The sequence below is a fragment of the Theropithecus gelada genome, chromosome 20 (assembly GCF_003255815.1).
Source record: "Theropithecus gelada isolate Dixy chromosome 20, Tgel_1.0, whole genome shotgun sequence".
NCBI lineage: Eukaryota > Metazoa > Chordata > Mammalia > Primates > Cercopithecidae > Theropithecus > Theropithecus gelada.
Window position 1 is genome coordinate 56,769,387 of NC_037688.1, and position 27,992 is coordinate 56,797,378.

Consider the following 27,992-nt stretch of genomic DNA (forward strand, 5'->3'; position numbering starts at 1 on the left):
CAGGAGAATCGCTTGAACCCGGGAGGTGGAGGTTGCAGTGAGCCGAGATCGCGCCATTGCACTCCAGCCTCCATTATATTTTTTTCCTAGACAGGGTCTGTCTCTGTTGCCCAAGCTGGAGTGCAGTGGCACAACCATGGCTCACTGCACTCTTGATCTCCCAGGCTCAAGCTAATCCTCCTGCCTTAGCCTCATGAGTAGCTGAGACTACAGGCACACTTTACCATGCTGGGCTAATTTATTTTTATTTTTAGTAGAGACAAAGTCTTGCTATCATGCCCAGGCTGGTCTTGAAGTCCTGGGCTCAAGCGATCTCCTGCCTTGGCCTCTCAAAATGCTGGGATTATAGGCATGAGACACCAAGTCCAGTTATTTTTATCTATTCTTGATTTTTATCCCATCCTTTTTACTCCTCCTGATTAACCAGAATCATTTTAAAAGCTGCGGGTCAGAGTTCTCAGTAAAAGGTGTTAGTTGGAATATACGCATTTATCTACACTCCACCCAAATTTCACCATGGTGATGAAAGGGATATAAGAGGAGTAAACCCTCAACTACAAAGAAAACAGGACAGGAAATGACAACAGCAAATTTTTGTATTTTTAGTAGAGACGGGGTTTCACCATTGGCCAGGCTGGTCTTGAATCCCTGACCTCAGGTGATCTGCCCCCCTCAGCCTCCCAAAGTGCTGGGATTACAGGCGTGAGCCACTGCATTCATCCCTCAGTATTTGACTTTGAAGTCTAATGGCCTGAATGCCTAAAATACTCAGGGCCTGTGGAGCTAGTAATCATTTTTATTTCCTGTCCCGTTGGAAGAAAGGTGTTAAGGAAAAGACAGAAGTAATTTATATTTAAAGTAAAGAGAAACTAAGGAGAAACCTCAGTTCCTTAAAGAACCTTTTTTGCTAGACAGGCAACTGTAGAGAAAGGCTTCTCCTGAGCCTAAGGTCCCTGGAAATTGAACCAAACTAACTTGAAACTAACACCTCACACCTGAATGGACTTGAGAGTAAGACAGCCCTGGGTTAGAATTCTTGTTCCGTCACTGTCTGGTAAGGTGACCTTTAGCAAGTGATTTGATCTCTGTATACCTCAGTTTCCTCACCTGAATTATCTAAGGGGTAGTAGTACCCGCTTTCCAGGATATTGTGAGACTTACAGGTGACAGGAGACATAGAGCAGGGCCATAGGCTCATGACACACAGGCCCGATCTAGCCGTGTGTTTTGTTTGGCTCACAGTGTTTGTTTGTGTTGAATTTGTTGCTGGCATTTAAAAATCAGAAATTTTCACCTAAAAAGTCTGACTGTCAACTTCTCTGTAAAAATGCAATTAGGCAACGTTGAACTTCATTCCTTTATTAGCAGTTGGCTAGGCAGAGGGAACTGCCCCATTTCGGAGGGGCTCACCTTCCCCTCTCACCATGGACACCTGCTTCCCACTGTGTAGCCTGCGGCCTGCTTCACGCTGGGATGTCATTTGCCTGACCGTTGAAAGTAAGTTCATGCATAGGACCCATTGCCCAGTGAGTGGTTTCCATCATCTTGAGGCCTGGGGCTGGGACAAGAGGACTTTACAGAAGAAAGATCAGCATGACTTACAGCGCAGACAGTGGTGGCTTTGGCTCCTTGTGCTGGATTAAGGCAGCAGGCACCAAGATGGCGATGGTCAGGATGTTTAGATTGTCACATGCATGCACAAGGAGCCATTCTGATGGCTGGAGGGATGTCTTTGCCCACACTGTCGCCCACCTCTCTGCTGCTGCGACTGGAAACCTGGGCTCATGGTGAGTCCTTCCCTCACTTCCATGGCACGCTGTAGCTCAGTTACTCATCTGTGTGAATTCTTTCCAGCTAGCTCCTGAGCTCCTTCAGGGTGGTGACCACACGCTTTTCATGCTTTATGTCCTTTTTAAAGGCTGTGCAGTGTCTGCTTGAAACAGGGTAGGCGCTAAGCAGATGCTGAGCAAATTTAATTTAATTAAGTGCCACTTCAGTTACTTTCCATACGCAGGAGGCAAGAGATGAAGGCAGTTTTCAGGGTTTTTTTGCCTTGAGCTTTGTCTTTCCAGTTTGCCAAATTAACATAAAACCTTCCCTCTAAGGCATTATGGAGGAGACAAAGCTCAAATAATAAATAAAGATGATGTATTGTTTCATTTAAATTTACAGGTATACCTGGATCTAGTATATAAATTATTTCTAAAACTCCTTAACGAATTTGGATTTAGGCATCTTTCAAATGCATATTTCACTGCACAGAAGGCTTCAGTGATCTGTTTTGCAAAAAGCAAAAAAACTTTGGAAATGTAAACAGCCCCGCTGAACTGATCTGTTTTGCAAATTTGGATTATTTTCTTCAAGTGTTTACCAGTCATCCTGTGTTTATTAAATTGTGCTGAGAAAAGAAAGGGAGAGAAGTAGAAGTGAACTCAGCAGTCTGTCGGAAAATGATCACAGTTGGAAACAACTCACAGAAATTGTGCTCCCTGGGGCTAATGACTGAGGCGGTCAACTGGCTGGTTTTTCCAGGTTGTCACAAGCTCAGCATTGAAAGGACTGTGGGGTGAAGTAGCTGTGAATGAGATGGACTCTCTCCTCAGAGCTGTTGCCCCTGTGACTCTAAAAAAAAAGTTCAATAAGATTTCAGGACATGAGATCAGTATACAGAAGTCCATTGTGTTTCTATAGACCTGCCGTGCATAATCTGAAAATGAAATTAAGAAAACAATTTTGTTCACGGTAATTTGGGAATAAATTTAACAAAAGAAGTACAAAACATATACTCTGTGAAAACTACAAAATGTTGCTGAAAGTTAAGATTTATGTAAATGGAAAACATCCCAGGTTCCTGGATCCAAAGACTTCACAGTATAAGGAATCTACTGATTCCACACAGCCTGTGTGAGAATCCCAACTGACTCCTCCTCAGAAATTGACAGGCTGATTCTAAAATTCACAGGGAATGCAAAGGGACCCAGAGAGCTAAAACAATCCCGAAAAAGAATAAAGTAGAACTCACACTTCCTGCTTTTTAAACTTACTGCAAAGCAATAGTAATGGAGACAGTGTGATACCGGCACAAGGGTAGACAGATAACCGAATAGAACTGAGAGTCCAGAAATAAACCACACATCTATGGTCAAATGATTCTCGGCAAAAGTGCCAAGCCCATTCGATGGGGAAGGTGTGGTCAGTCATGAAAGGCCATGACTGTGTGGTTCCATTTATAGGAAAGTCCATAATGGGGGAATCTGGAAGTAGATAGTGAGTGCTTAAGGGCAGGGGTGCGGGGAGAGAGGAGCGAGAAAGGGTTTGAGGTGATGAGAATGTTCTAGAATCGACTGGTGATGGATGCAGGGGCCTGTGAATATAGTAAGAAACCATTGACTTGTACAGATTAAATGGATGAATTGTGTGATATGCAAATTATATCTCAACAAAGCTATTAAAATTTTAAAAAGTAAATAATAACCAAGAAACCTAGCAGGGTATAGCAAATTAAAGTATGATAGTTAAAATGGCCAACAGGCACAGTTAAAAAGTTAAAGTGGGATTGATGTATACAAGCTAAGAAAAAAGAAATGAACCATATTAAGAATGATTAAAATGCAACAAATAAATCCAAAAGTTTAAAGGAGCTTTGAAACCAAAAAATGAATTAAAAAGAATCAAGATTAGAAAAACAAAAAAGATAAAAGGTGAATATGAACAGAAAAAGAGCAGAAAAAGATTGTCAGAGATGTTAAAAGCCTAGAAAATTGATTATGCTGGAGGGAAAATGGTTAAAACAGTTAAAAAGTGATTAAAGAACACTAGCTTAAAAAATGAATAAGAGAAGTAAAAGAAAGACATGGTAATATGGCAGAAGCTCTGTTGAAAGCAAGAACTTTAAAGAGGGGTAAGAACCCCAAGGGTGTAAATTTCTGGGCTGAGTAACTTCTGCTGAGTCCTAGACAGTTCTCTGGAAGGGACCCAGGCACCTGGGGAGCGCCCTTTGCCGGGAACTGGCCTCTTCCCTCCTCTTTGCTCTCCCCCAGGAGGGACCAGCCACTCAGTCCTGCAGACAGCAGGAGGCTTTGGCCTCCCTCAGCAGAGAAATGTGTTGTGTTTCTTGGAAGAGCACACTGGGGACAGGTGGGAGGAGTGTGAGGACTGGGAAAGAGAAGCAGGCTGGAACAGGATGGGTGACTGGCCGTGCGCTGAGGGAGGGGCCCTAAGATTTTCTTGTAAGACCTCTCTAAGGTGTAGCTGGCTGATGCCTTTGCAGGCTGAGAAGGGAATGCTCCCTGCGCTAGGAAGAGTTGAAGGCAGGTGCCAGAACTTGTGAGCAGGGGAAATGACCGTACAGGGTGAGGGCCTGGCAGCGGACGGAGGTATCCATGGGGCCAGTGCAGCGACTGGGATGTTTCTCAGTGAGGGATATGGCCTCCTTAAATAGCCCCTGGCTCAGAGCCCTCAAGAGAGGTTCGCTGCTGCTGTTAGCACTGCACAGTTGACACCAGCCCCTCCCATCTATTGATCACACTTTAAGAGCACTGGGGAGGCTGGGCGCCGTGGCTCACACCTGTAATCCCAGCACTTTGGGAGGCCCAGGTGGGCGGATCACTTGAGGTCAGGAGTTCAAGATCAGCCTGGCCAACATGGTGAAACCCCATCTCTACTAAAAATACAAAAATTAGTTAGGCATGGTGGCAGGCACCTGTAATCTCAGCTACTTGGGAAGCTGAGGCAGGAGACTTGCTTGAATCTGGGAGGTGGAGGTTGCAGTGAGCTGAGATCGCACCTCTATTCTCCAGCCTGGGTGACAGAGCAAAACTCCATCTCAATAAAAAAAAAAGAGAGAGAGAGCATTGGGGACCTCAAGTCAGCTACCAACTCAGCCCAAGGGTTTGGGGAGGTGATTGACTCAGAAGCTGTACACGAAGAGCGTTTCAAGAGTGTTTATAATTTTCTGAACCCTTGTAAACCCCCATGTGTACTATTGTCAGTACCCTTGTTTCCTCGAACAATTAGTGAGAAAAACCCAAGACCCTGTGGGCTTGTCTAGAGGCACTAAAAAGAGGAAAGAACTGGGTGAGATGCCATATTGTTATCCCATTTTGTGGTCAGTCTTGGAGTGGAGGGAAGTAGAAAAAACATCGAGATGACAGTCCAGGCAAGGCTGGCTGGGCATGGTGGCTCATGCCTGTAATCCCAGTACTTTGGGAGGCCGAGGCAGGCGGATCATTTGAGGTCAGGAGTTGGAGACCAGCTTGGCCAACATGGTGAAACCCCATCTCTACTAAAAATGCAAAAATTAGCCAGGTGTGTTAGTGCGCGCCTGTAATCCCAGCTACTTAGGAAGCTGAGGCACGAGAAACGCTTGAACCCAGGAGGTGGAGGTTGCAGTGAGCTGATCACACCATTGCACTCCAGCCTGGGCGACAGAGTGAGACTCCATGTCAGCAAAACAAAACCAGACCAAACACAAGGTCTCACTCTGTCTCACCCAGGCCAGAGTGCAGTGCTGTGATCATGGTTCACTGCAGCCTTAGCCTCGAAGGCTGAGCAATCCTTACCCCTTAGCCTTCCAAGTAGTGGGACTACAGGGGTGTGCCGCCACACCAGCTAATTTTTTTAAAAAATTGTTGTTTTGTAGAGATGGGATCTCACTTGTTGTCCATGCTGGTCTCGAACTCTTGGGCTCAAGCGATCCTCCTGTCTTATCCTCCCAAAGTGCTGGGGTTACAGACGTGAGCCACTATGTCCAGCCTTGTTTCTTTCATTCTAGTCCTTCTAACCATACAATCCTGTCAGTACTATTTTCTTTCTTTCTTTCTCTCTCTTTCCTTTCTTTCCTTCTGTCTCTCTCTCTTTTTTTTCTTTGTTTTTCTCTTTTCTCTTCCCCTTTCTTTTTCTTTATTTCACCGATGAGAAAACAGAGGCACACGTCCCTTGCCTGAGGTCGCAGAGCTGGGCAGTGCTGGTGCAGGGATTTGGATAGAGTGTCGGTTACTTACTCTGCTGCCTCCCATGTGAGACTAGGCTGAACTCAGGAGGAAGTGGAAATCGGGTAGTTGAGTGCCTGGGGCCTGAGCCTGGCTGGGACACTGGCTAAGGGTAAAACCAGTCGAGGACAGCTCCCATGGGCCTGAGGGTCTGTGGATCTGGACTCCCTTTCAGGCCTCTCTCCCTCCAAGCCAGCTTCCTTGTCCACTGCAGAAATAGCTTCCAGTCAGTCCCAAACATCATGCCTACAAAATAAACAAGAAAATATACTATGGTTGGCATAGAAACCTTCCACAGCTACCTTTCTCTGTATCCTCACCTTCATTCCTGCCCTCTCCCCTCCCCTTCCCCAGTAGGCCCCTTTTCCATCTCAGCGCCTTTGCTCATACCCTTCCTTTTGCCTGGAATACCTGTCTTCTTCTGCCTTATCAGACAATTCTTAGTATCCTTTACTGTCCCACCCAAATGCCACCTCCTGTCTCTGCTGTCCCCTGCCTAGCCCCATCCTGCCTCTTTCTCATTTCCAGGCTCTGTGCATGCTTAAAGCAGGGTCCTGAAGGTGTTGTAGCACATTTCCCAGCATGGTTGGCTGGCGCTGCTAGTAGTCAACCAACCAGAGAGCATGCGTTGAGTACCTAATTTGCCTCAAGTGTTACGCTAGGGCCCTTGAATGCATTCATTCATTTAGTCCTTACTACCAGCTTGTTCTAGGCATGCTGTTAGAATTACCCTCATTTTACCCATGAAGAACTTGAGGCTCAGAGAGGTAAGGAGCTTCCCCATGGCTGAGCCAGAATTCAAACCCAGGCATGTGAAGCCTGAGCACATTGTCCTTCCTGTGCTGCCCGCCAGCCTCTCTCTCACACACACAACCTTTTGCAGGGGCAGAAAACCTGTCTCTCTCATCTGTTTGTGTTCTGGGCCCAGCACAGAATAAATGCTTGTGGAGTCAAATCGAGTTAAAGGCCCCAAGCACTGTCTGATATTTTCAGCCCAGGTGACTGGGTATGCCACTTGATCCTCCAAAGCTGTGCATTTCCAAGGTTGAACGATCAGAGTTGTAAAAGCAGTAGCAAACATTGACAGAGCACTACCTCCACGCCAGGCGCTGTCCTAAGGTTTCTATGAGGAAGATGCTATTATTATCCCTATGTTATAGATGAGGAAACAGGCCTAGAGGCCGTATTACATAGCCAAGTTATACAACCAGCAAAGGCTGCCAGAGGCAGGGTAACACCAGACAGATTGACTCCGGAGCCCATAATTTAACCTGTACCACCATTGCCCTGGGGTGTGTGCTGCAGCACCCCCACCTCTGTCATTCAGTGTTCCCTGAATTCTGTGCTTTCAGCCTGTGGCCAGGCGTGTGTGTGTGTGTGTGTATGTGTGTGTGTGTGTGTGTGTGTGTTGGGCGGGGGTGGCGGGGAGGTAACACACTGAATTTACGGGACATCTGCCTGCCTTACCAGTAGGACTTTCCCATTGCTTGTGATCCTTAAAGAGGAAAGCTGCCATGGGGTTCGTTTGTTCCCATCTTGCTTTTGTTCTTTCTTGGGTTGATCACAGTTGAGAGTGTCATTTTACTAGGAGGCCAGATGGATTTTTCACTGGGAACGGGAGAAACACAGACTGTTGGTTCCACCTCACAGCTACTCTGGTTTTTCCTTTGCAATGAATCGTGCTCTCTGATGGAAATTTGAAATTCTAGCCTAGCCAGGTGGCCTAGTGTGGAAGGCATCGGTTAGATCATATGACCACTCTGAGTGTCAATTTTCTTTGTCTTAAAATGGCAATAATAACTTGCAGAAGCCACGTGGTTAGTAAGTAAAATCGCTTCCGAAAACACTAAACACAATGGCTGGCTCCTACTAGGTGCTCCTTAAGGAGTCACTCCTTCTCTTTTTCTCGTCTGGGTCTTCAGAATGTCGGAATGAAGTCCATCTTGGATCCTGGACACAAAAGATCTATGTGATTTCTTTGTGTTGGACTGCTAATATTAGCATGCCATGTCTTTAAAATGCCTGAAACTCCTCATGCCTGTGAGCGGGTGCTGGTTTTATCTTACTGCCTTTGGTTCCTGGGAAGAAAGCCCTGTGTCCAGGGACCAGGGGTTGCCATTAGCAAGTCCCCAGTTCCTCCCAGGGGAATTGCTGGTCACTGAGGTGGTAGCTTAAATGGGGCAATACGCCCCAGTCACCCTGGATGACGTGCGCTTATTCGGGTCTTGCTCTGCCCCTGTGGCTTTTGGCTTTAGCTGACTTGTAGTCTGGAACAGGTACCTTCAAAAAGGCAAGTAGGAGCCAGAGGGATTTTAATAATAGAAACTGAAATTCTAAAGCTGGTAAAACTCTAGAACTGTGGGAAAGGCACACAGGGCTGGTGAAACTCCTTCCGGATGGTCCCTTGGAATCACAAGGCACACACTACACTGTTCCATCGTTTACCTGCCTGATCTCTTAACAGTTCTCCCCACAAGGCTAAACACTGTCATCAGCCCTAGTTTTCAGGCAAGACACTTGAGGCTGAGGGAGGTCAGCCACCTTGTCCAGGCCCACCCGACACAGCAGCAGGGCTCACAGCCAGCTCTGTGGCAGAGAGTCTGGCTTCCCCACCACAGTGCTGGGCTGCCTCTCCAGCACAAGGTTTCCAAAGGAAAGATGTGCACCAGGCTCGACTCGGTGGCTCATGCCTGTAACCCTCTACTTTGGGAGGCCAGGGTAAGAATGTCACTTGAGGCCAGAAGTTCTAGACCAGCCTAGGTGACAAAGCAAGATCCCATCTCTACAACAAATAAAAAAAAAAAATGATCCGAGCGTGGTGTTGTATGCCTGTAGTCCCAGCTACTCGGAGGTGAGGTGGGAGGACCGTGTGAGCCCTGGAGTTCGAGGCTGCAGTGATTGTGCGGCTACACTCCAGCCTGGGCAACAAAGTGAGACTCTGTCTCAAAAGAAAAAAAAAGATGTCACGGCATGGGGAAAGGAAAATGTTTCTGTGATTGGTATGTTGTGAAAGAGCAAAGCCAGACACAGCTTGGTTAAATAAAACAGGGCTTACTTGCTGGGCAGATACAGAAGAGAGTCAGCGCAGTTGGGATTCACAGCAGAGAAATCAGCTATGCCCTGTGGGGCAGGCAGAGCCACAGATCCCATGGCCAAAACATTCGGAGAGCCACTCCAGGCCTTCTGGAAGCACAGCCACCTCACGCTGGGCCCAGCCTCAGCACCTGCTCCGGGTCGTGGGTGCTTTGTGGGTCCTGGGGCTGATGATGCCTATTGTGGTTGCACAGAACAGCTCATAGTCCTCCCGCATCGCCCTGAGCCCCCGTGGCCAACAACTGAGCCTTATGCTCAGAACCAGAGCAGGGGGGCGCCTTCCCGCGAGTCTCCAGGAGGCAAACCATCATGACCAGAGGGCAGCTTTGGGGCTTATCCCACAATAAGAGGGGGCCCGCCACCCTGAATGCCACTGATGTTTGTCATGCCTCAGCGCTGTGCTAGGTGCTGGTGGTACTAATCAGAGTAACTCCCCTACTGGCCGAGTGCATCCACTGCAGGCTGGCAGCCTGGGCTGACTGACATCCTAGCTCTGCCACTCACTCCATAGCGCCATCACTTTGAGCAAGTGCCTTAGCTTCCGCATCTGTGAAATGGAGCTTACAGGGACCTGCCTCCCTTGGGGTTGTGGGATTTTATGGGTTAATTCATGTACCGCCCTTGGCATGGTGCCTGGCTCCCAGCAAGTGCTGGGTGGTCATGTTGAGGGATTGCTCCATGCCAGCCTCTGTACAGATGTTGTCTCGGCCATGCTAACATTAACCCCGTGACACAGAGAACACTGTCATCCCATTTTGCAGGTCGGAAAACAAAGAGTCATACTTGGTAATTTCCCCAAAGTCACAGACATGGGGAGCTGTGGAACTTGAGATGGAAACACTTCTCTGCCTGGCCCTGGAGCCCAAGTTTCATCCCCACCTTCCCTCCAAACGTTTATTCAGGAGGTAGTTGTGCCATTTGTTGGAGGGGGGCATGGGATGGGTGTCAGTTGCTCCACTAGTAGAGAGGTGAGGACGGTGAACCAACTTGGTGGGGAGAAGAAGGGGTTTTTTTGTTTTTTTGTTTTGTTTTGTTTTGTTTGAAACAGGGTCTCACTCTGTTGTCCAGGCTGGAGTGCAGTGGTGTGATCATAGCTCACTACAACCTCAAACTCCTGGGCTGAAGCGATCCTCCTGCTTCAGCCTCCTGAGTAGCTGGGACTACAGATGCACACCTCCAAAGCCTAGCTAATTTTTTGTATTTGTTAGGGAAATGAAGTCTTGCTCTGTTGCCCAGGGTGGTCTCAAACTCCTGACCTCAAGTGATCTGCCCGCCTCGGCCTCCCAAAGTGCTGGGATTACAGACATGAGCCACTGCGCCCGGCCAAGATCAGAAGCTTTGAAGGCTGTGAGGCTTTTTCTCTTTTTTGCCTACTGAGGTCACGCGTTTACTAGTACCGTTTCTTGCCTTCCACTGTGTTTATTTTGAGGGCTGTCCTGTGGGTCTTTTCCTAGCTAATTAGCCTCTTAAAGAAGTTTAAAAGGAGAAGAAATAACGCTGGGCCACTGGCTGAGGACGCCTTGGGTCTGACTCCCCTAAGTGCTGTGTTGTGCTGCTGCTCAGGCAGAAGCCAGCATCCCTGACCCCGGGTCACTCAGCTATTCCCAGTCTCAGGGACGTTTTGAATCGGGGAGTCTAAACCAAAGGTTTAGAGCCTGGATTGTGGAGCCAGATTGCCTGGTAAATGCCAGCTTCTTACTGGCAAAGAGACATCTGTTTGTGTGAATTCCTCAGCTCCTTAGTGTTCTCATGTGGGACTGGAATGATCACCCTTACCTCCTCTGGCCATGGTGAGGGTCAGTTCATAGGGCACACAGGGAGCCTAGGATAGCATCCAGGATGTAGTACTGGATAAACGGTCGTAGTGTTATTAGGAGCAATAGGTTGCTCGTGTGAGCAGCATGGTGGAGTGGGGGTTGGGAGGGGGTTGACTAGCGGACAGTCTAGGGGGGAATGGCGTGGTGGTCTTGTCTTCCTTTGTGCTGGGTGTGTTGGCCACCAGCTGCTAGAGGTGCTACTTGTAGAAAGGGAGCCTGGCAGGGGACCCTGTCCCAGTGCCCGAGGCTTTAGATAGTTCTTACTCATGTCCACAGTCCCGAGAGTCCCCTTGTCCCCATATTTCCCCTCCTGATTGCTTAAGCCTCCCATTCTGAAAGAGGGATTGCAGGAGAGGGCAGGGCAGGGGCCTGGAGCACAGGGCAGAGCCAAGAGGGACGGCAGGAGGCCCGGCGGGGACTTGGCAGGAGCCGAGGCTTCAGGCCTGCGCTGGGGCCTTAGGTTGCCTCTAATGAAAAGCCATGCCCTGGGGGACTTTCTGTTGCTGTGAGGAGTGGAGGGGTCAGCAGCAGGTTGGTGCCTGGGGACCACTTCTGCTGGCCGCTTGCCCTAGGCTGGCTCCCCCTAGAGTGTCTCCTGAGGTCTGTTGAGTTCCAGGCATCTCCTGAGTTCCAGGCCCTAAGATGCTTATTTGTGAACTTCACCTGCAAGCCACATGCTGTGCCCCCACAAGAACCTCCTGCTCAAGTGGAGGTGGCTGGACCTGACTTTCCTTGGACCTCAGTCTTGTGTGCTGTCGGGGGTGGCATTTCACACTTGCGGGCAGGGTCCTGTACTAGAGGGCTGGGCTCCAGGGCCAGAGTCAGTGCCCACTCCTTGCTGTAGCACCCAGGATTCTGTGCATCCACATGCTGATGAAAGTTGGTGGAGAAGCTGTCCCTATTATTCTTACGACTACTGTAACAAATTACACCAACCTAGTGACTTCAAACCACACAGATAGATTACTATCTGAAATGGCTTTCACTGGGGTAAAATCAAGATGTTTGCAGGGCAGTGTTCCTTCTGGAGGCTTTAGAAGAGAATTCATTCCCTGGCCTTTTTTAGTTTCTAGGAGGCACCTGCATTCCCTGGGTTGTGGTCCCTTTCTCTGTTTTCAAACCCAGCAGTGTAGCATCTCCCAGTCTCACTCTGATCCTACTGCCTCTCTCTTTTAACGACTTTTTGTTGTTGTTTAGTGTTTTGTTTTGAGACAGGGTCTCTGTCACCTGGGCTGGAGTGCTGTGGTGTGAGCTGGGCTCACTGCAACCTCGACCTCCCAGGCTCAAGCAGTCCTCTCACTTCAGCCTCCTGAGTAGCTGGGACTACAGGCACATGTTACCACACCTGGCCGATTTAAAAAATTTTTTATAGAGTTGTGTCTTGCTATGTTGCCAAGGCTGGTGTTGAACTCCTGGGCTCAAGTGATCCTCCCTGCTTTGGCCTCCCAAAGTGCTGAGATTACAGATGTGAGCCACCATGCCCAGCCTAAGGACTCTGTGGTATTACATTGGGCCCACCCAGATAATCCAGGATAACCTTATCTCAAAATGCTTAACTTCACTCTGACAACAATGACCCCCAAAAATCCACGACGCCTTAATTTAATCACTTCTGCAGAGTCCCTTTGGCCATGGAAGGCAACATGTTCACAGGTTCCGGGGATGAAGATGTGAACATCTTTGCAGGGCAGTTTTCCCACTCCGGGTTATCGTGTATCACAGGATATCTTGGTGTTCATGTTGGAGACCGGTGACCTTAACTGAGTCACTTTTCCCGTCACTTACAAGCTGTTGGGAGCTTGGACAAGTTATTCAACCCCTCTGTTCCCTAGCATCTTCATCCAAGGGTTGTTGGGACCGAATGAGTTAGCACATGTCAAGTGTCAAGAAGTCCCCATTTTTCCTTGTACCTTTTCTAGTTCTTACCTACATGTACACTTATCTTTCTCTTGTTATAGCCGTAGGTACAAGTGTGTTATTTTTTCCCCATGTTTTACTTTTGTAGGTTGCAGTATAGGTGCAGTGCGATGATTTGAAGGCAGACACTAGTCCACAGAAAGTGAGGTGGCTGGTAGGTATGCCACCCTCCACCCCCATTGCTGATTTTTTTGTAGTACTCATAAGATTGCTCTGATGCTATAAAGAGTACTATAGTGAACCTATTAGTACTGATAGCCTTGTCCTCCTTTTGAGTTGTTTTCTTGGAATAAACGTTTACACTTGGAATCATTGTAAAATCCCCTCGAAATGCTCTAGAAGGGTTATACAGCTCATTTACACTGCTGCCACACCTTATTGGCAGTGAGTATTAGCTTAAAAGGAAAAAGATGTTTTTTATCCTTTTGGCAAATACCGCTTGCGTGCCTGCTGAGTGTGGGCCGTGTCCTGGGTGCTGGGAAGAGACAGGCACGTTCCTGTTGTCATGGAGCTGGTCTCCAGCAGGAGAGGGCGACTGTTGATTTAACAGAACTAATAGCACCTCGTTATTCCTTCCATTTGCATTGCTTTCTTCCCTCATTCTTCTAAAAACAAAAAGCAGCTTTATGGAATACATTGTCAGGTCTTGTGGTCCTGACCACATTTTTAAACCTCCGGACATGGTGATGTGTATGACCTTTGTGGGGATCTCTGTCTCTGCCGACATGTGCTGTGATATTTCAGAACCCCTCACCTCCCCCAGGCAGCGCTGCTTTCACTCATTGCTGGAAAACCTGTGCTTGTGTTGCCAGGGACTGATGTCATGGTTCGGTGCCTCAAGCTGCTGAAGGAATTTAAACGGAATGACCATGACGATGACGAGGACGAGGAGGTCATCTCCAAGACAGTGCCTCCTGTGGACATCGTGTTCGAGCGGGATATGCTCACGCAGACCTATGACCTCAGTAAGTCTTTTTCCCACATCAGCTTGGATGTGGTTCCCGAGAATCTGAGTCAAGAAGTGCTTTGCCCACATGTGGAGAGAGGACTCTGCTATAGAGAATGTAATACAATGGGAAGCGCCTTGGTTCCCCAGAAGGGTTCAGGCTTTGAGGTCAGATTGGAGTTTGAATCCTTGCTCTGCCACTTAGCCATATGACTTTAATGAGGTCTCTGAGCCCCAGTTTCCTCATCTGTAAAAGCAGGCATTTTAAAGTTCTCCAGAGACACAGAATCAGTAGGAAAAATATATGTAGATGTATGAAAGGAGCTTATTAAGGTAATTGGCTCGTGCAGTTATGAATGCTGAGAAGTCCCACTAGCTCATCTGTGAGCTGGAGGCCCAGGGAAGCATCAGAACTAGGGAAGCCGCGGGGGCATGTCCCAGTTACCTAAGGCTGGAGAGCCTGGAGTTCTGATGGCCAAGAGCGGCAGCAGAGGGGGCTGCAGCTCCAGAAGAGAGAGAGGGCAAGTTCGCCTTCCTCTGGCTTCTTGTTCTGTCTGGGCCCCTGGCTGATGGGATGGTACCCGCCCACATGGAGGGCAGATCTGTCCCACGTAGTCCACTGAGTTACACACCAGTCTCCTTCAGAAACACCGTCACAGGCACACCCAGAGATAAAACCTGACCAGTGATCTGGGTATCCCTTAATCCAGTCCCATTGACAACTAAGGTTAACCATCACATGTCGAGAGCATCAACACTAGCACATTATGAGGATAAATGAATCAAAATAAAAGAGCTGCTATAGGGTCTGGTGCATAGAAAGCACTGAAAAAAGAAAGCTATTACTATTATTATTCAAAGGTTCAAGAGCTATCTGTTGTTTTCTAAGATTGGTCTGGTGTTACCACAGGCCAGGAATCTATGATAAATGGGCAAAGAAAACATTCTCTCCAATTCCTAACCCTTCCCCCAGGTCCCCTAACTTCTGTGTAGCAAAGAAAACATTCTCTCCAATTCCTAACCCTTCCCCCAGGTCCCCTAACTTCTGTGTAGGACAGCAGTGACCTAGTGTCATAGGTGGTGTGGCCTCAGGTCCCTGCAGGGAGGACAGAGCAGAAGGTGAAGCGGCTACAGGGGATCTGACTGAGCTGTGGGGTCAGCCCAGCCTTTTTGGAGGGCTGTTTGGTAGCTCCCTTCACATCTCTCAGAATGGGTTCCTCACAGCACAACTGGGGAAACGCTGCCCTTAACCCTTTCTTTTTTCTCTTTCTTTCTTTCTTTTTTTTTTTTTTTTTTGAAATGGAGTTTCACTCTTGTTGTCCAGGCTGGAGTGCAATGGCGCCATCTCAGTTCACTGCAACCTCCGCCTCCCAAGTTCAAGTGATTCTCCTGCCTCAGCTTCCCAAGTAGCTGGGATCACAGGCATGTGCCACCATACCCGGCTGATTTTTTTTTTTTTTTTTTTTTTTTTTTGAGACAGAGTCTCACTCTGTTGCCCACGCTGGAGTGCAGTGGCACGATCTCGGCTTCTTGCAAGCTCCGCCTCCCAGGTTCACGCCATTCTCCTGCCTCATCCTCCCGAGTAGCTGGGACTACAGGCACCCGCCACCACGTCCAGCTAATTTTTTTGTATTTTTAGTAGAGACGGGGTTTCACCGTGTTTGCCAGATGATCTTGATCTCCTGATCTTGTGATCCGCCCGTCTTGGCCTCCCAAAGTGCTGGAATTACAGGCGTGAGCCACCGCACCCGGCCAAAAGGAAGATACTTCTGAAAAGTCAAAGAGCTTTGCCACCACGTCTGCCTTGCGGCTCGTGTGCTTTACTGCTGGGACTACCTGCCTACCTCCCAGTTCCTAAGCCAGCTCCTTCCTGGAGTTCTTAGTTCCAGCTTAGTAGGATGCATTTAAAGGGCCTCTGAGCGGCAGATATACTCACAATCCTGACATACACCAGCTTATGACAGCCCAGGAGTGGACAAGCTACACACAGCAACAGTGGGGCCCAGTGGTCTGCGAGTCATTTACTCCAGAGTCGAGGAATACCATTTCCTTTCAAAGTCCCCGCTTGCACGACTCTTACGGGACCGTGCAGTAGTCAGAGTCCACAATGCCTCTGTGTCTATCAAGAAACACTGGGAAATGAAGAATACACATTAAAAAAAGTTCTGAATTAAAAATTATTTTGATGCTTCTTAAAGAGGTCAGTTTCATTGATCTGAAACAGTTCATTCATGCGAAAGGGCTAATTTCTTGCCATTGGGTAAAGCCTATTGGGTTCCTGCATTTTCGTATTTCAGCTGTTGATCACCTGACATTTAGTATTTTAACGTGGTGTCGTGAGATAGTAAGCATTCAAACATTAGCTGTTAGCGTTACTAGCCTAGCATAGTATGTTACTCAGAGGCTTGGGAGGGAAGCACACTTGGGAGGATAAGGGAGAGAAATGGCGTATGTTTTGTTCTGTCTGTTAATTTCACAGCATTGAAATGTCTGCTGAAAAAGTGGGCTGGAAACTGACTTGTGCAGAACAGCTCCTTTGCAGCCGTTTGGGTTCATGTGTATTGTTTCTCACAGTTGAGCGCAGAGGCACGAAAGGAATTTCCCAAGCTGAAATCCGAGTGGCTATGAATGTGGGAAAACTAGAAGCAAGAATGCTGTGCCGACTCCTTCAAAGATTCAAAGTTGTCAAGGTAACATCATGAGCCTTCCCCCAACACTCCTTGTCTTTGGAGGTACATGCGGTGTATTCGCTAAGGAGCATCTCAGTCAGAAGATTCGATGGCCTGACATGTGTGTCAAGGAGGCAGTTGGCCTCCCCGGGGCTGAGTGCAGTCCATAGCCATGTTATGTCTCTCCCTCACTGTGGTTCCTGTTCGTCTTCCCTTTTTAAGAATTGAATGACTTGTCAGCTTTGAAAAGTCAGAAAGTAGCCGGGCATGGTGGCCCACACCTGTAATCCCAACACTTTGGGAGGGTGAGGCAGGTGGATCACCTGAGGTCAGGAGTTCGAGACCAGCCTGGCCAACATGGTGAAACCCTGTCTGTACTAAAAGTACAAAAATTTAGCCAGGCGTGGTGGTGCATGCCTGTAATCCCAGCTACTCGGGAGGCTGAGGCAGGGGAATTACTTGAACCCAGGAGGCAGAGGTTGCAGTGAGCCAAGTTGGCACCATTGCACTCCAACCTGGGCAACAAAAGTAAAACTCCATCTCAAAAAGAAAGAAAAGTCAGAAGGTGATGTGGCCACCCCAGGAGCCTACTCCCATGTGGGGACAGTCAGCTGGGGCTGGCCACTCTGTTCACCTGCTTCAGACAAAGCAGTGCTCTCCAGGGTTCCACCATCCCCACCTGGCCCTCCTTCTCATGCATGTTACTTGCCGGGTGCCTGGGGACATCGAGTTGTCCAGCTATGCCCGTCTGGCACTCTTCTTTTGTAATTCAGACCTGTGGTCTCAGCCCCTGACATGCCACTCTCGTCTTGCTCACGATCTGGTCATCTGGCTGGAAGGCAGTATTATAGTTGGGTGAATGACTGCAGCACACTTAGCCCCATCCTGGCATGTGGTGGTACCTAGATGTTACTCTTTTCCTGTCAAACGCCCTGGGAAGAGCCCCTTGCCCTTTTCTGGAAGTTAAAATGGGTGTGGATCACTGATGCCCTGTCCACCAATCCTCATGGCAGTGGCTAAGTGGAGCTCGAGTTCTCCAGTCTAACTTTTCAGTCTGCATCACAAACACTTGCTGCTTACTGACCGTTTTGTGTGGGCCACGTCCTGTCCCAGGCACTGGGGCTATATGGAAGGTTAAGTCAGGGCCCTGCCCCTGAGAAGCTCATAGCCTCATAGAGCAAACACACATTCAGGGTTGTACTTCAGAAAAGGATCCCTGTGGAAGCAAGACCTGGGGGATTACAGAGAGGAAGAGCCTGGAGGAAGCATCAGTGTTGCCCAACCCAGGGCCCAGGCAGTAAGACAGGAGACACAGAAGAAAGACAATGAGGAAATAGACGCCACAGACCACCTGAACCCCTGTGGGTATGATGCCCTCTTTGCAGTGGGATAAACACATCTTATTCCCTCTAGGGATTCATGGAAGACGAAGGTCGGCAGCGAACCACCAAGTACATTTCCTGCGTGTTTGCAGAGGAGAGCGACCTAAGCCGGCAGTACCAAAGAGAGAAGGCCCGCAGTGAGCTCTTAACCACCGTGAGCCTGGCATCTATGCAGGAGGAGTCGCTTCTGCCTGAAGGCGAGGACACCTTCCTCTCTGAGTCGGACAGTGAGGAGGAGAGGAGCAGCAGCAAGCGGAGACGCAGAGGGTCCCAGAAGGACACAAGAGCCTCTGCGAACCTCCGGGCTAAGACCCAGCCTCATCACTCCACCCCAACCAAGGGTAGGGAGCGCGTGGGGCGGGCGGGGGCTGCGTGCACTGCACTACTGGGCACCTGCAAGAAACACCTCTTCAGTTCAGCAAACGCCTGCAGTTGCCCTTGGAACCATCCTAATGAGAGGCCCGATGCTGTCACTTGTACCACATCATCATGGGTTTGGAGGAGAGGGTCCTGTGGTATCTCCTGGCTGCTTGCAAATCATTTCTTCATGGCCGATGTTTTGTTTGCTTGTTTTTACTATTAAAGGATGGAATTTCATAAGCTTCCTCTGCCCCCTCCCCTCCAACAGTCTAAGACTCCTCCAAGTTTTTAGTTTAGTTATAGAAAACTTTTTTAAAATGCATAGTGAGTGGTGCTGATGACCCGTTTGCAAATCTGGTACCCAGCTCTGAGCCCCCTGGGGACATTGTTAAATGTCCAGCTTAGGAGGGACTCCTACTGGCATTTCATAGGTAGAGGCCAGGATGCTGTTTAACATCCTGCAATACACAGGACAGCCCCTGACACAGAGAATTAATTGACCCAGACGTCAGCACTGGCCAGGTGGAGAAGCCCTGCTGTAGATGAGAGGCCAGAAGGAGGAGCCCAAGCTACTGCTGGTCTACTTCCCTCACCTTTCAACTGACTCTCAGCAGAATCCTCTGGCCCGTGTGGGTCTGGTCTGACTGCCAAGCAGGAATGCCCTCCTGGCCTCCCCCTTGATTTGTTCTACCTCTTTCCTCCACCACAGGTGGGTGGAAAGTTGTAAACCTACACCCATTGAAAAAGCAGCCACCCTCCTTCCCAGGAGCCGCTGAAGAGAGAGCCTGCCAGAGCCTTGCCAGCAGGGACAACCTCTTGGATACCAGCAGCGTCTCAGAACCCAGTGTGTCCTTTGTCTCCCACTGTGCGGACAGTAACAGTGGTGACATAGCTGTGATCGAGGAGGTCCGGATGGAAAACCCAAAGGTCAGTGCATGCAGAGGGAGGGAGTTGTCTCCGAGAAGGAGCCTGTGGCCTCATGGTTTCTGTGTTTAGGAATCACATGATCGCAGTGGAGTCATCCACAGCGAGAGTGCTGCGTGCCGAGGCCTGCCTGTGCTTCCCGGGCAGTAGCGCGGTGCTCATTTACACACCACCCTCATGCAGCCTGGGCCCTACGCAGAGATTGTCTGCATGGTTATCCACCCAGTGGCTTATTAATTTCCAACAACTTATTCTTTTCAGTTAGATTTGTTTTAGAGGGAAACCTATATGCCTAATTTAGATCAATGGTTCTTACCCAGTTTTACCCCTTTTCTGTTCATTGGATGCCACAACTCTCTATGGAGTCAGGATTGGCATTTACCCCAGGGGACATTTGGCAATATCTGGAGACAGTTCTCAGTGCCACACTTAGGGAGAGGCTGCTACTGGCATCCAATAGGGAGAAGTTAGAATGCTGTTAAACATCCTACAATACACAGGACAGAGCTTCACAGCAGAGAATTTCCTGGCCCAAATGTCAGCACTGGCAACGTGGAGAAACTCTGCTTTAGATAAATGGCCAATATCGTTTGTCGTAAAAAAGAAAGTAATCATAGAATAGATACAATAAAGTCAAAACTGTATTAGTACATTCTAGCCAGTTACTGTTATATATCAAGGAGTTAAAGACACAGTGAAGTCAAACCAGTACTTTCATGAATATAATTGGAAGGATCAAAAGACAGTTGATAAGGAATGCCTTTCCCATTATGTGATTCAGTTCACCTAATGCCATGTCAATACTGGACACATAACTACCTCAGACACCGCCAGTGCCACCCCCTATATTTTGGAAACACTGAGTAGAGAATGAGGCACCTAGCACGGAGTAGTAGATGCATGATCTGGGGTGGCTTTTGATGGTGTTGCTGATGTTTATGTATGTTTTTTAATTAATTAATTTTTTTGAGACAGAGTCTTGCTGTGGTGCCCAGGATGGAGTGCAGTGGTATGAGCTCGGCTCACGGCAGCCTCTGCCTCTTGAGCTCAAGTGATCTTCCTGCTTCAGCCTCCTGAGTAGCTGGGACTGCAGATTTTCTCTTCTGCAGGCACGTGCCACTGCACCTGGCTAATTTTTGTATTTTTTTTGTAGAGATGAGGTTTCCTCATGTTGCCTAGGCTGGTCTCAAACTCCTGGGCTCAAGTGATCCTCCCAACTCAGCCTCCCAAAGTGCTGGGATTCCAAGTGTGAGCCACTGCGCCTGGCCACTGCTGTTTCATACAGCCCTGTAAGGTCAATGTCAGCTTTGGTCTGTGAGAGGAAAGCGAGGCCCCTAGGGATAGAGTAACTTGCCTGCGCAGTCCCTACCCTATGCCACTTCTCCCTTTTTGGAATGGTAGCCTGTACTTTGGAAGTATTTCTATGGCAGAGGTGATGGGGCGTGGGGTTGATTTTTTTCTAGACCCTTTCAGGCCTTTTCTGTTCATTGGATGCCACAACTCTCTATGGAGTGAGGATTGGCATTCTTTCTAACCAGGGAGGCCGGGCCTGCCAGCAGTGGAACCCAGCAGGTCCCCTAGAGTCCCGCCTGCCTTCCTCCCCCTGCCATCCCCTTTGTACCTCTGTGCACTTCCACCAGGTCTTAAAATCCCTGACTTGTTTCCTAGCTCAGCTCTTCCTCTCTCTCATGGAAGTCCATTCCCAGAGTAATGGCAGCACCGTGGTCCTCCCCACATCCTTGCTGAAAAGAATGGCACCCACTGCTTGCCTGGAGGCTCTTGGCAGAGCACGTTCCCTTTGCTGTCCAGCAGCCCCATGGAAAGTGGCTAGATTTACTCACATGATTTTCCCCCAAACTTTTCACCCTGAAACACAAGGGTGAACAAAGGACTTTCTGCCCCTCTTGGGACCCTTCTTGAATCTTTGATTCTTTCCCCCTTCAACAAAGAACTGTGTCTTGCCTGGAGCTCCCACAGTGGACAGGGAAGTGGGCTGGGGCCTGGCTGTTCAGATGCCATCACCGAGTGACCTCCTTGGGCACTTCCTCATTTCCTGAAATTGCTACTCCAAGCTGGGAGGTGACAAGCAGAACATGCCCTGGGGCTACCATAAGGCGCTGACTTGGGTCCAGTGATTCACAAGATGTATATTAGAGTTAGGATTTCTTTTCCATATAGGGTTCACATTTGGGCTTTCACATTTTGATCCAATGTTGGGTGAAACAGTTCATCTTAAGCTCATTAAGAGAGAAAGACATTACAAGATAAGTAGATGATTTAGTGGGGATAGAAGAGGAAGCACAGATCCACTCATCCTAATTTTCCTAGAGGAACCCTATTCTGAACTCAAAAGCCGTCTTCTGCCTCATGTCACTTTTTGTCCAGAGACTGCCCTGGCTTCTTCCATCTGGAGTCAGAGGCCCCATCCTGGCACGTTCACTCCCCATGAAACCCTGGAAATTAGCCACACAGCCCTGGTTTCCTCTTCTGTACCATGGGAACTATGATGATAAAAGTGTTAAGAGTTTTTGATGGAAAAAACCCAACAATACCTGGCGTGTAATTGTCAGTATGTCAGTTTCTTCCATTCCACTGTGGGAGAACCAAAGGGGAATTGAGGGAACACTTCAGGAGCTGCTGGAGTAGATGCCTCTGATTTCTGTCCTGAAACCAGCTGATCTTCATAAACTGGCCCAGGGTCCTCTGCTGGCCGATGTCTTTTTCAAAGCATTGAGATGGTAGAGTAGTGGGATCCTGTGTAGGAGAACAGGCTTCTCGGCTTCCCTTCTTGAAAGATAGAAGTTCCTTGAAGAGGGCCAGTGCACCCACAAGAGTGGCGTGTGGCCCCCAAACCTTGCCAAGCCCATTTCATCTTGTGCTTTTGGTCTCTGTTCTAGGAGAGTACCAGTTCCCTGAAGACTGGGAGGCACAGCTCAGGCCAAGACAAACCACACGAAACTTACCGACTGCTGAAACGCAGGAATCTGATCATAGAAGCTGTCACCAATCTTCGCTTAATCGAGAGTTTATTCACGTAAGGAGCTGTCTGTCTGTCTTCTTGCACTAACAGTAATCCTTCTACCAGTTAGTCATCACAAGCCATGGACACCACTGAGCGGCCTTCAAATCTGTGTCCCACTGTGTAGATTCTCGTCTCGTTCCTTTGCAGTAGGAAGGATTTAGAGTTTACTCTTATTCAAAAGGAGCAGATACTGAGGAATTATCAGCACACTAGTCAGAGAGAGAATGACTGAGCAGGAAGCAGAAGTCACAGGGAAAGTGCGTTTGTCTTTTCCTTACCTGGAAGATGGTTGCTCTAGAAGGGCTATGGAGACACTTAAGCGGGTAGTAGCATTACTTCCAGACTTTTAGTTCTCCATGGTGCATTTTGTGCAAATAGAATCTTCTAGAGGAGAAAAAACAAGAGACACAAGTAGAGCTTCTGTGTTTGGCATGGAGTAGAGGCTCTGAACTCTGATGTGGTTCTTGTAACCTCCTGTCACCACCACCTCCTGGGTGGCATTTTCAGGGCTTCTGAGGCACCCAATGTGAGAGCCACTTGGTGAGGAGGAGCCTTACCTTCCATCAGGGACATGGCTTCTTCCTCATACTCCGTCTCTAACGAGGGCTGAATGGGAGGGGGTAGGGACCATCTGCACACACTGTCACCTTGTTCTCCTCCTCTGAGTCATGAGAGGTTTAGCTAGGTGTTCCTAATGTCCCTTCTGGCCCTGCATTCTATTTTTTATTCTTTTTCTTTTCTTTTTTTTTTTCTTTTGAGATGGTGTCTTGCTCTGACGCGCAGGCTGGAGTGCATGATGCCATCTCAGCTCACTGCAACCTCTGCATCCTGGGTTCAAGCGATTCTCCTGCCTCAGTCTCCTGAGTAGCTGGGATTACAGGCACCCACCTGGCTAATTTTTGTATTTTTAGTAAAGACAGGGTTTCACCATGTTGGCTAGACTGGTCTCAAACACCTGACCTCAAGTGATCCGCCCGTCTGGGCCTCCCAAAGTGCTGGTATTACAGGCGTGAGCCACCACGCCCGCTGGCCCTGCGTTCTGTGATCGGTGATCTAGAAAGATCACCATCGTGATTCAGTAAGACCTAGAGGTAGTCAAAACGCACTTCAGATCTTAGGGGCTAGTGATAAACCGAAGCAGCCCTTATCTGGATGTTAAATTAGCATTCGACTTGGTGAAGACAGGTTTCTATCATGGTGCACAGTTTCCCTGCCATCATGATCTCAAATTGTAGTCTCTTAAGCTGCTGGTGAAAGACTCAGCTGTGGAGCTGCTGTCTTTGGTGGCTCGTCCTTATCTGATACGTTTGCCACAGAGGGAAACAATCACTAACGTCTCAAGGAGTCAGTCTTTCCAGGGTGGGGAAACCCTCTTTGATCCTTGCCTGTTTCTGTTGGTACCGTGAGGCATGTCTCCGTTGCCTGGGTTGAGGAAGGCCTTCCACGTTGAGATTGGGAATGTTATCTGCTTATTTTGTGATTCCCAGGATTCAGAAGATGATCATGGATCAGGAGAAGCAGGAAGGTGTGTCCACCAAGTGCTGCAAGAAGTCCATCGTCCGCTTGGTGCGGAACCTGTCTGAGGAAGGTCTCTTGCGATTGTATCGGACCACCGTCATTCAAGATGGCATCAAGAAGAAGGTAACCAGGGCCTCCCCTGATGTCCAGAGCCAGCCTAGTGCTGTTGCAAGTTTTTGTCTAGCTTCTCTTGTCATTGCTGTATCCTGGTAGTTGCTTTATTACCAGTGACTGGGAATTTCCCATTACGCCTCCTGATTTGGGGAATATAGGTTAGCTGGAAACAGAAAAGAGCAAAAATTTGCTAGGATTGTAAAGCATGTCAACTCCAGGCAGCAGCTGTGCAGGCATCCAGCCCCGCAGCCATCCTTGAAGAAGCAGAAGGCAGGCAGAGGCATATTGAAGTTCAGTCATTGTGGGACAAATGAAATAACATTTAGAAGGTGGGAAATTTAGACTAAGCAGCAAGAACGCTTTCCTCAGAGAGCTGAGGAAATATCCCAGAGGAAGCAATGGCATCGAGTCAGTGAGGATGCGCTGCCGGGTTATCCGATGGGAGCAGTACATCTCTTCCGCCTCGACATGTCTATTTCTGTAAAATTTAAAGTTTGGGGGGATGCATTCCCATAGCAACTGTAGCTCAGCAGCTTCATGGACATTCTAAGGCACACGTTTTTCACAGTCAGGGTAATTTGTGATGGTACAGCCAGGCACCAGGGCCAAAGGGAATGGTTGTGTGGGGACAGTCGCTCATAATTTCCTGACCTTTTCTTCTGACTGCATTTTAAATCTCTGCCTTAAGAAAGCTCTGCTTTGATATTTTGTTTTCTTAATAAGCTAGCAAGGTCATTTTTGCTTTTCTACTTTTATTTTTTGAGAAATTTGAAAACTGCAGAGCAGTATGAAAAATGACTTAAGAAACAACAGTGTCTATCCTTCCCACATTGACAGCTCTTCTCAGTTTTTATATCTACTGTAAGTCTTTTTAAAATAAAACAATAATGTTCCCTGGCCCCTGCTCCCTGCTTCCCCACCAGCCTGCCACTTGTGCCCTGAGCAGTGGCAGTGGGTTCCTGCGCTGCCCTCTCTCAGTGAAGGCCGAGAAAAACTAGCCCAGTAGCAGCAGTGTCTTCGATTTCTGTTCATCTTCAAAGAGTGCAGTCGCTGAAGACAGGAATCCCCCCACCCTCCAGTCTAGGGTTAGGGAGAGGCAGGCAGGCATAGGCATTAGCTATGTCTCCAGGCAGTGCTGGAGGGAGTGGGCGAGGGACGGGGGCAGCGGGTAAGCATGGGGGACCACATAACCTCAAAAATGAAAGTGCCCAGGCCTCTTGCCACAAGGTCCCACTATAGTAGCTGGAAAGGGCTTCTGTCGTGTGCATGTGACTCTAGTACCAGCGTAGGTTTCCAGGCAAGACTTTCTCTGGCACCCAGAGCATGTGCTGCTGGCAGCCTTTGATCTGCTGGGGCCATGTGGACTGGAGCTGGTGTGCCTGTGTCAGTCTTTTGCCTTTGCTCCTGTGTTCTCCCCCGCCCATGGGGCCTCTGGGAAGTTTGCTGGGCCATTTGGCTGTGGAAAGTGGGGCAATGTGAATGCTGTATATTTCTCCCTTGCCTTTGACTTCTCTGAAATGTTGCCTCACTGCATCTCATTTGAGCTTCACAAAACCACAAAGCTGGTGGTTGGGGATGGGGGCGGGGTGGTCCTTATTTCACAAATGAGGATCAGGAGAAAATGAGCCAAGAGTGGCGTTCGGGAGCCCTCGTCTAGGCATTGTTGCCTGCCCCATTTCCAGATCTATCTGAGCCCGTGTTCAGCATGAAGCTGCTGGCCAGAGTGGATACTCAGACAGCCTGACCTTGCTGTCCCCTGCCTCAGCAGAGACAGGCAAGAAGCATGGCTCCCTGGGGTCCTGGCCATCCTTACCTGCCACAGCATGACTGGTGCGCTCACACACACCGTGCTCCACTCCCCGACTCCCTGCTGAGCATTCAAGTTACTTCCCTTCCACACAGTCTGTTTTTCATCTTGTGTATCTCTCATGAAATGATAACCACCTTAACTGTTCAGCTTCAGTAGCTCGGAAAAGGTAAAACAACAAAAACAGCTCTAATTCTCTGCCGGTTTGTTTGGACGTGCGCCTGGCAGGAGTCCCATGATGGCGCTCTCAGCAAGGGTAGATTAATGAAAGCCGCTTACCTTTTCCAGATGGAAGCCCTCAGGACTCACGAGCAACTGGGAAATTCTCAGATAGTGGGAAGGGGGCACAGAGCAGCCCGCCAGGTAGCAACAGAAACCAGTGGGCTGTGACAGCCCAGTGAGGGATTTGCAGGGGGACGGCTCTGTGTCCTGGCCCGATTCCTCAGTAGGGCTGAGCAGCCCCGGCACCCATGGCAGAGCCTGATTGCTTGGTCACTTGAGGGGTTTGGCTGCCAGTAGCTGCACCAGCATACTGTTCAGCAACACATTTTGTTTCGATCTCCTAATTGTGTTTTGGAAATGTTAATGAAAACAGGTGTGACTGAGGTTCCACCAGGAATCGACTTGTGGAGCCAAGTCTTCCTCAGCTCTTCTCTGACCTGTGGGATGCTCCAACCTCTCTCTCCAGGTGGATCTGGTGGTGCACCCGTCCATGGACCAGAACGACCCTCTGGTGAGAAGTGCCATCGAGCAGGTCCGCTTCCGGATCTCCAATTCAAGCACAGCCAACAGGCAAGTGGAGGCGCCTGGGAGGAACCCATAGCAAGGCTGCCAGGCCTGTGTGTCAGCCTGCAGCAGTCCATAAGAGCCCTTTCTTTATACCTTCATGGATCAGTGGATTTGTTGGTTTGGAGTTCATGGTCCATGATATCCTAGTCTAAATAAGGACCAATTTCAGGATTCTGTAGAGGGGAAAAAAGTCCTAATGGTCTTTATTCTGTCTGATAGAGTGTGGACAGAGCACTCCCCATCGTAGGCCTCTGAAGTCTGACACTCACTCTCATAATGGCTCACAGTGATTCTGGTTGCCTTTCTCAGATCTTCTCTAATTTCATTCATAAACCATGTAATGAGCTGAGAGAAAACTCAGGGGAGGGAGAAAGTTCTTAGCTGTGTCTCAGCTAGAAACTCTCACAGGCAGGCAGAGGGCTGATCTGGCTTGCACATGCTGGTTTGTGGGATCTGCTAAGTATTGGCCACACATACTTTGAATAGGTTGCTGGTTAATTTCTCATATAATTCCTGACTTCTAGCATTGATGCATATGTCAAGAGATCTAGCATATTGGATTCCCTGTCTCACAAGGCAGCACCCATAAGTGGGGGTGCCCTCTCCAGGGCCCCACAATCCCTACCACCCCCAAAAGTTTCAGTGACTTGACATTTTGTTTGCGTCATCTCCCTGGCCCCTACAGGGAGCAGAATTTGAAACCCCCAGGCCAAGAGGCTGTATCTGATTCACACAGACAGACTCTGTCCTTTCTCTTAGCCCTTGATTTTCTCGGTACATTATTGCATGTTTATTTGAACTGCAGGGTTAAAACTTCCCAGCCTCCAATGCCCCAAGGGGAGGCAGAAGAAGACAGTCAAGGAAAAGAGGGCCCAAGTGGATCAGGGGACTCTCAGCTGAGTGCTTCCTCTAGATCAGAAAGTGGACGGATGAAAAAAAGTGATAAGAAAATGGGCATAACCCAGCTTAGAAATTATCACCCCGTTGTAGGTAAGCAGCAGCTTCTTGTCTGTGTTTAGTTACATTTGATTTGTTGTTTGTATGACGATGTTTGAGGCACTTGGTCGTCTCCATTCGAGCTCTGAGCCACAGTCAGAAGAACCGCATCTGAGCTGTGGGCTGGATCCTGTTACTCTGGCCGCATAACTTCTTCCAGCGTCTGTTTGCCTATCTGCAAAATGGGGACAATTCTGCCTGCCATACCTTACAAGGCTTTGGATAGACTCTGATGAAATCCAGCTAGATGTCAATATGAGGAAAGAATAATTTCTTCTGCTGAATGTCCTTGAGCTGGAACATTCTACAAACGACAGAAAATTTCTCCCTGTCCCGACTCGACAAATCCCCCAGCAGCACAGTCATTGATGAGTCTGAGTGCTCCTATAATTTCCTCAGAGTTGGAGCGCTGACGGATTCCCTCTTCCCTCATTTCTGAACTTGTGCTGAGCAAGGCAGGTGGCCATGGCATTGTAATCAGGATGCTTAGCTCCTCTCCAGGCCACGGCACATATGCTGGTTCAGGAAGGAGGGAAAATTTGGCTCATCGGGGCCCGACTGTCTGTCAGGCAGCATCGGGTCCGAGACACAGCAGACCCAGGGATTCCAAGTGGAAGAGATTGTGTGTGTGACTTCCATTTCCCAGGG

General features: G+C 48.7%; 1 protein-coding gene across 2 annotated transcripts in view; it reads left to right on the forward strand.

Annotated features, from left to right (window-relative positions):
• Positions 1–27,992, forward strand: part of GTF3C1 (general transcription factor IIIC subunit 1) — an 88,381-nt gene that overhangs the window by 23,704 nt on the left and 36,685 nt on the right. For both annotated transcript variants that reach the window (XM_025370397.1, XM_025370399.1), the window contains exons 7-14: positions 13,630–13,782; positions 16,338–16,453; positions 17,846–18,155; positions 18,884–19,101; positions 21,996–22,132; positions 23,608–23,761; positions 26,248–26,351; positions 27,154–27,338. In XM_025370397.1, the coding sequence (XP_025226182.1) occupies positions 13,630–13,782; positions 16,338–16,453; positions 17,846–18,155; positions 18,884–19,101; positions 21,996–22,132; positions 23,608–23,761; positions 26,248–26,351; positions 27,154–27,338 (1,377 nt within the window). The remainder of the gene's footprint in view (positions 1–13,629; positions 13,783–16,337; positions 16,454–17,845; positions 18,156–18,883; positions 19,102–21,995; positions 22,133–23,607; positions 23,762–26,247; positions 26,352–27,153; positions 27,339–27,992) is intronic.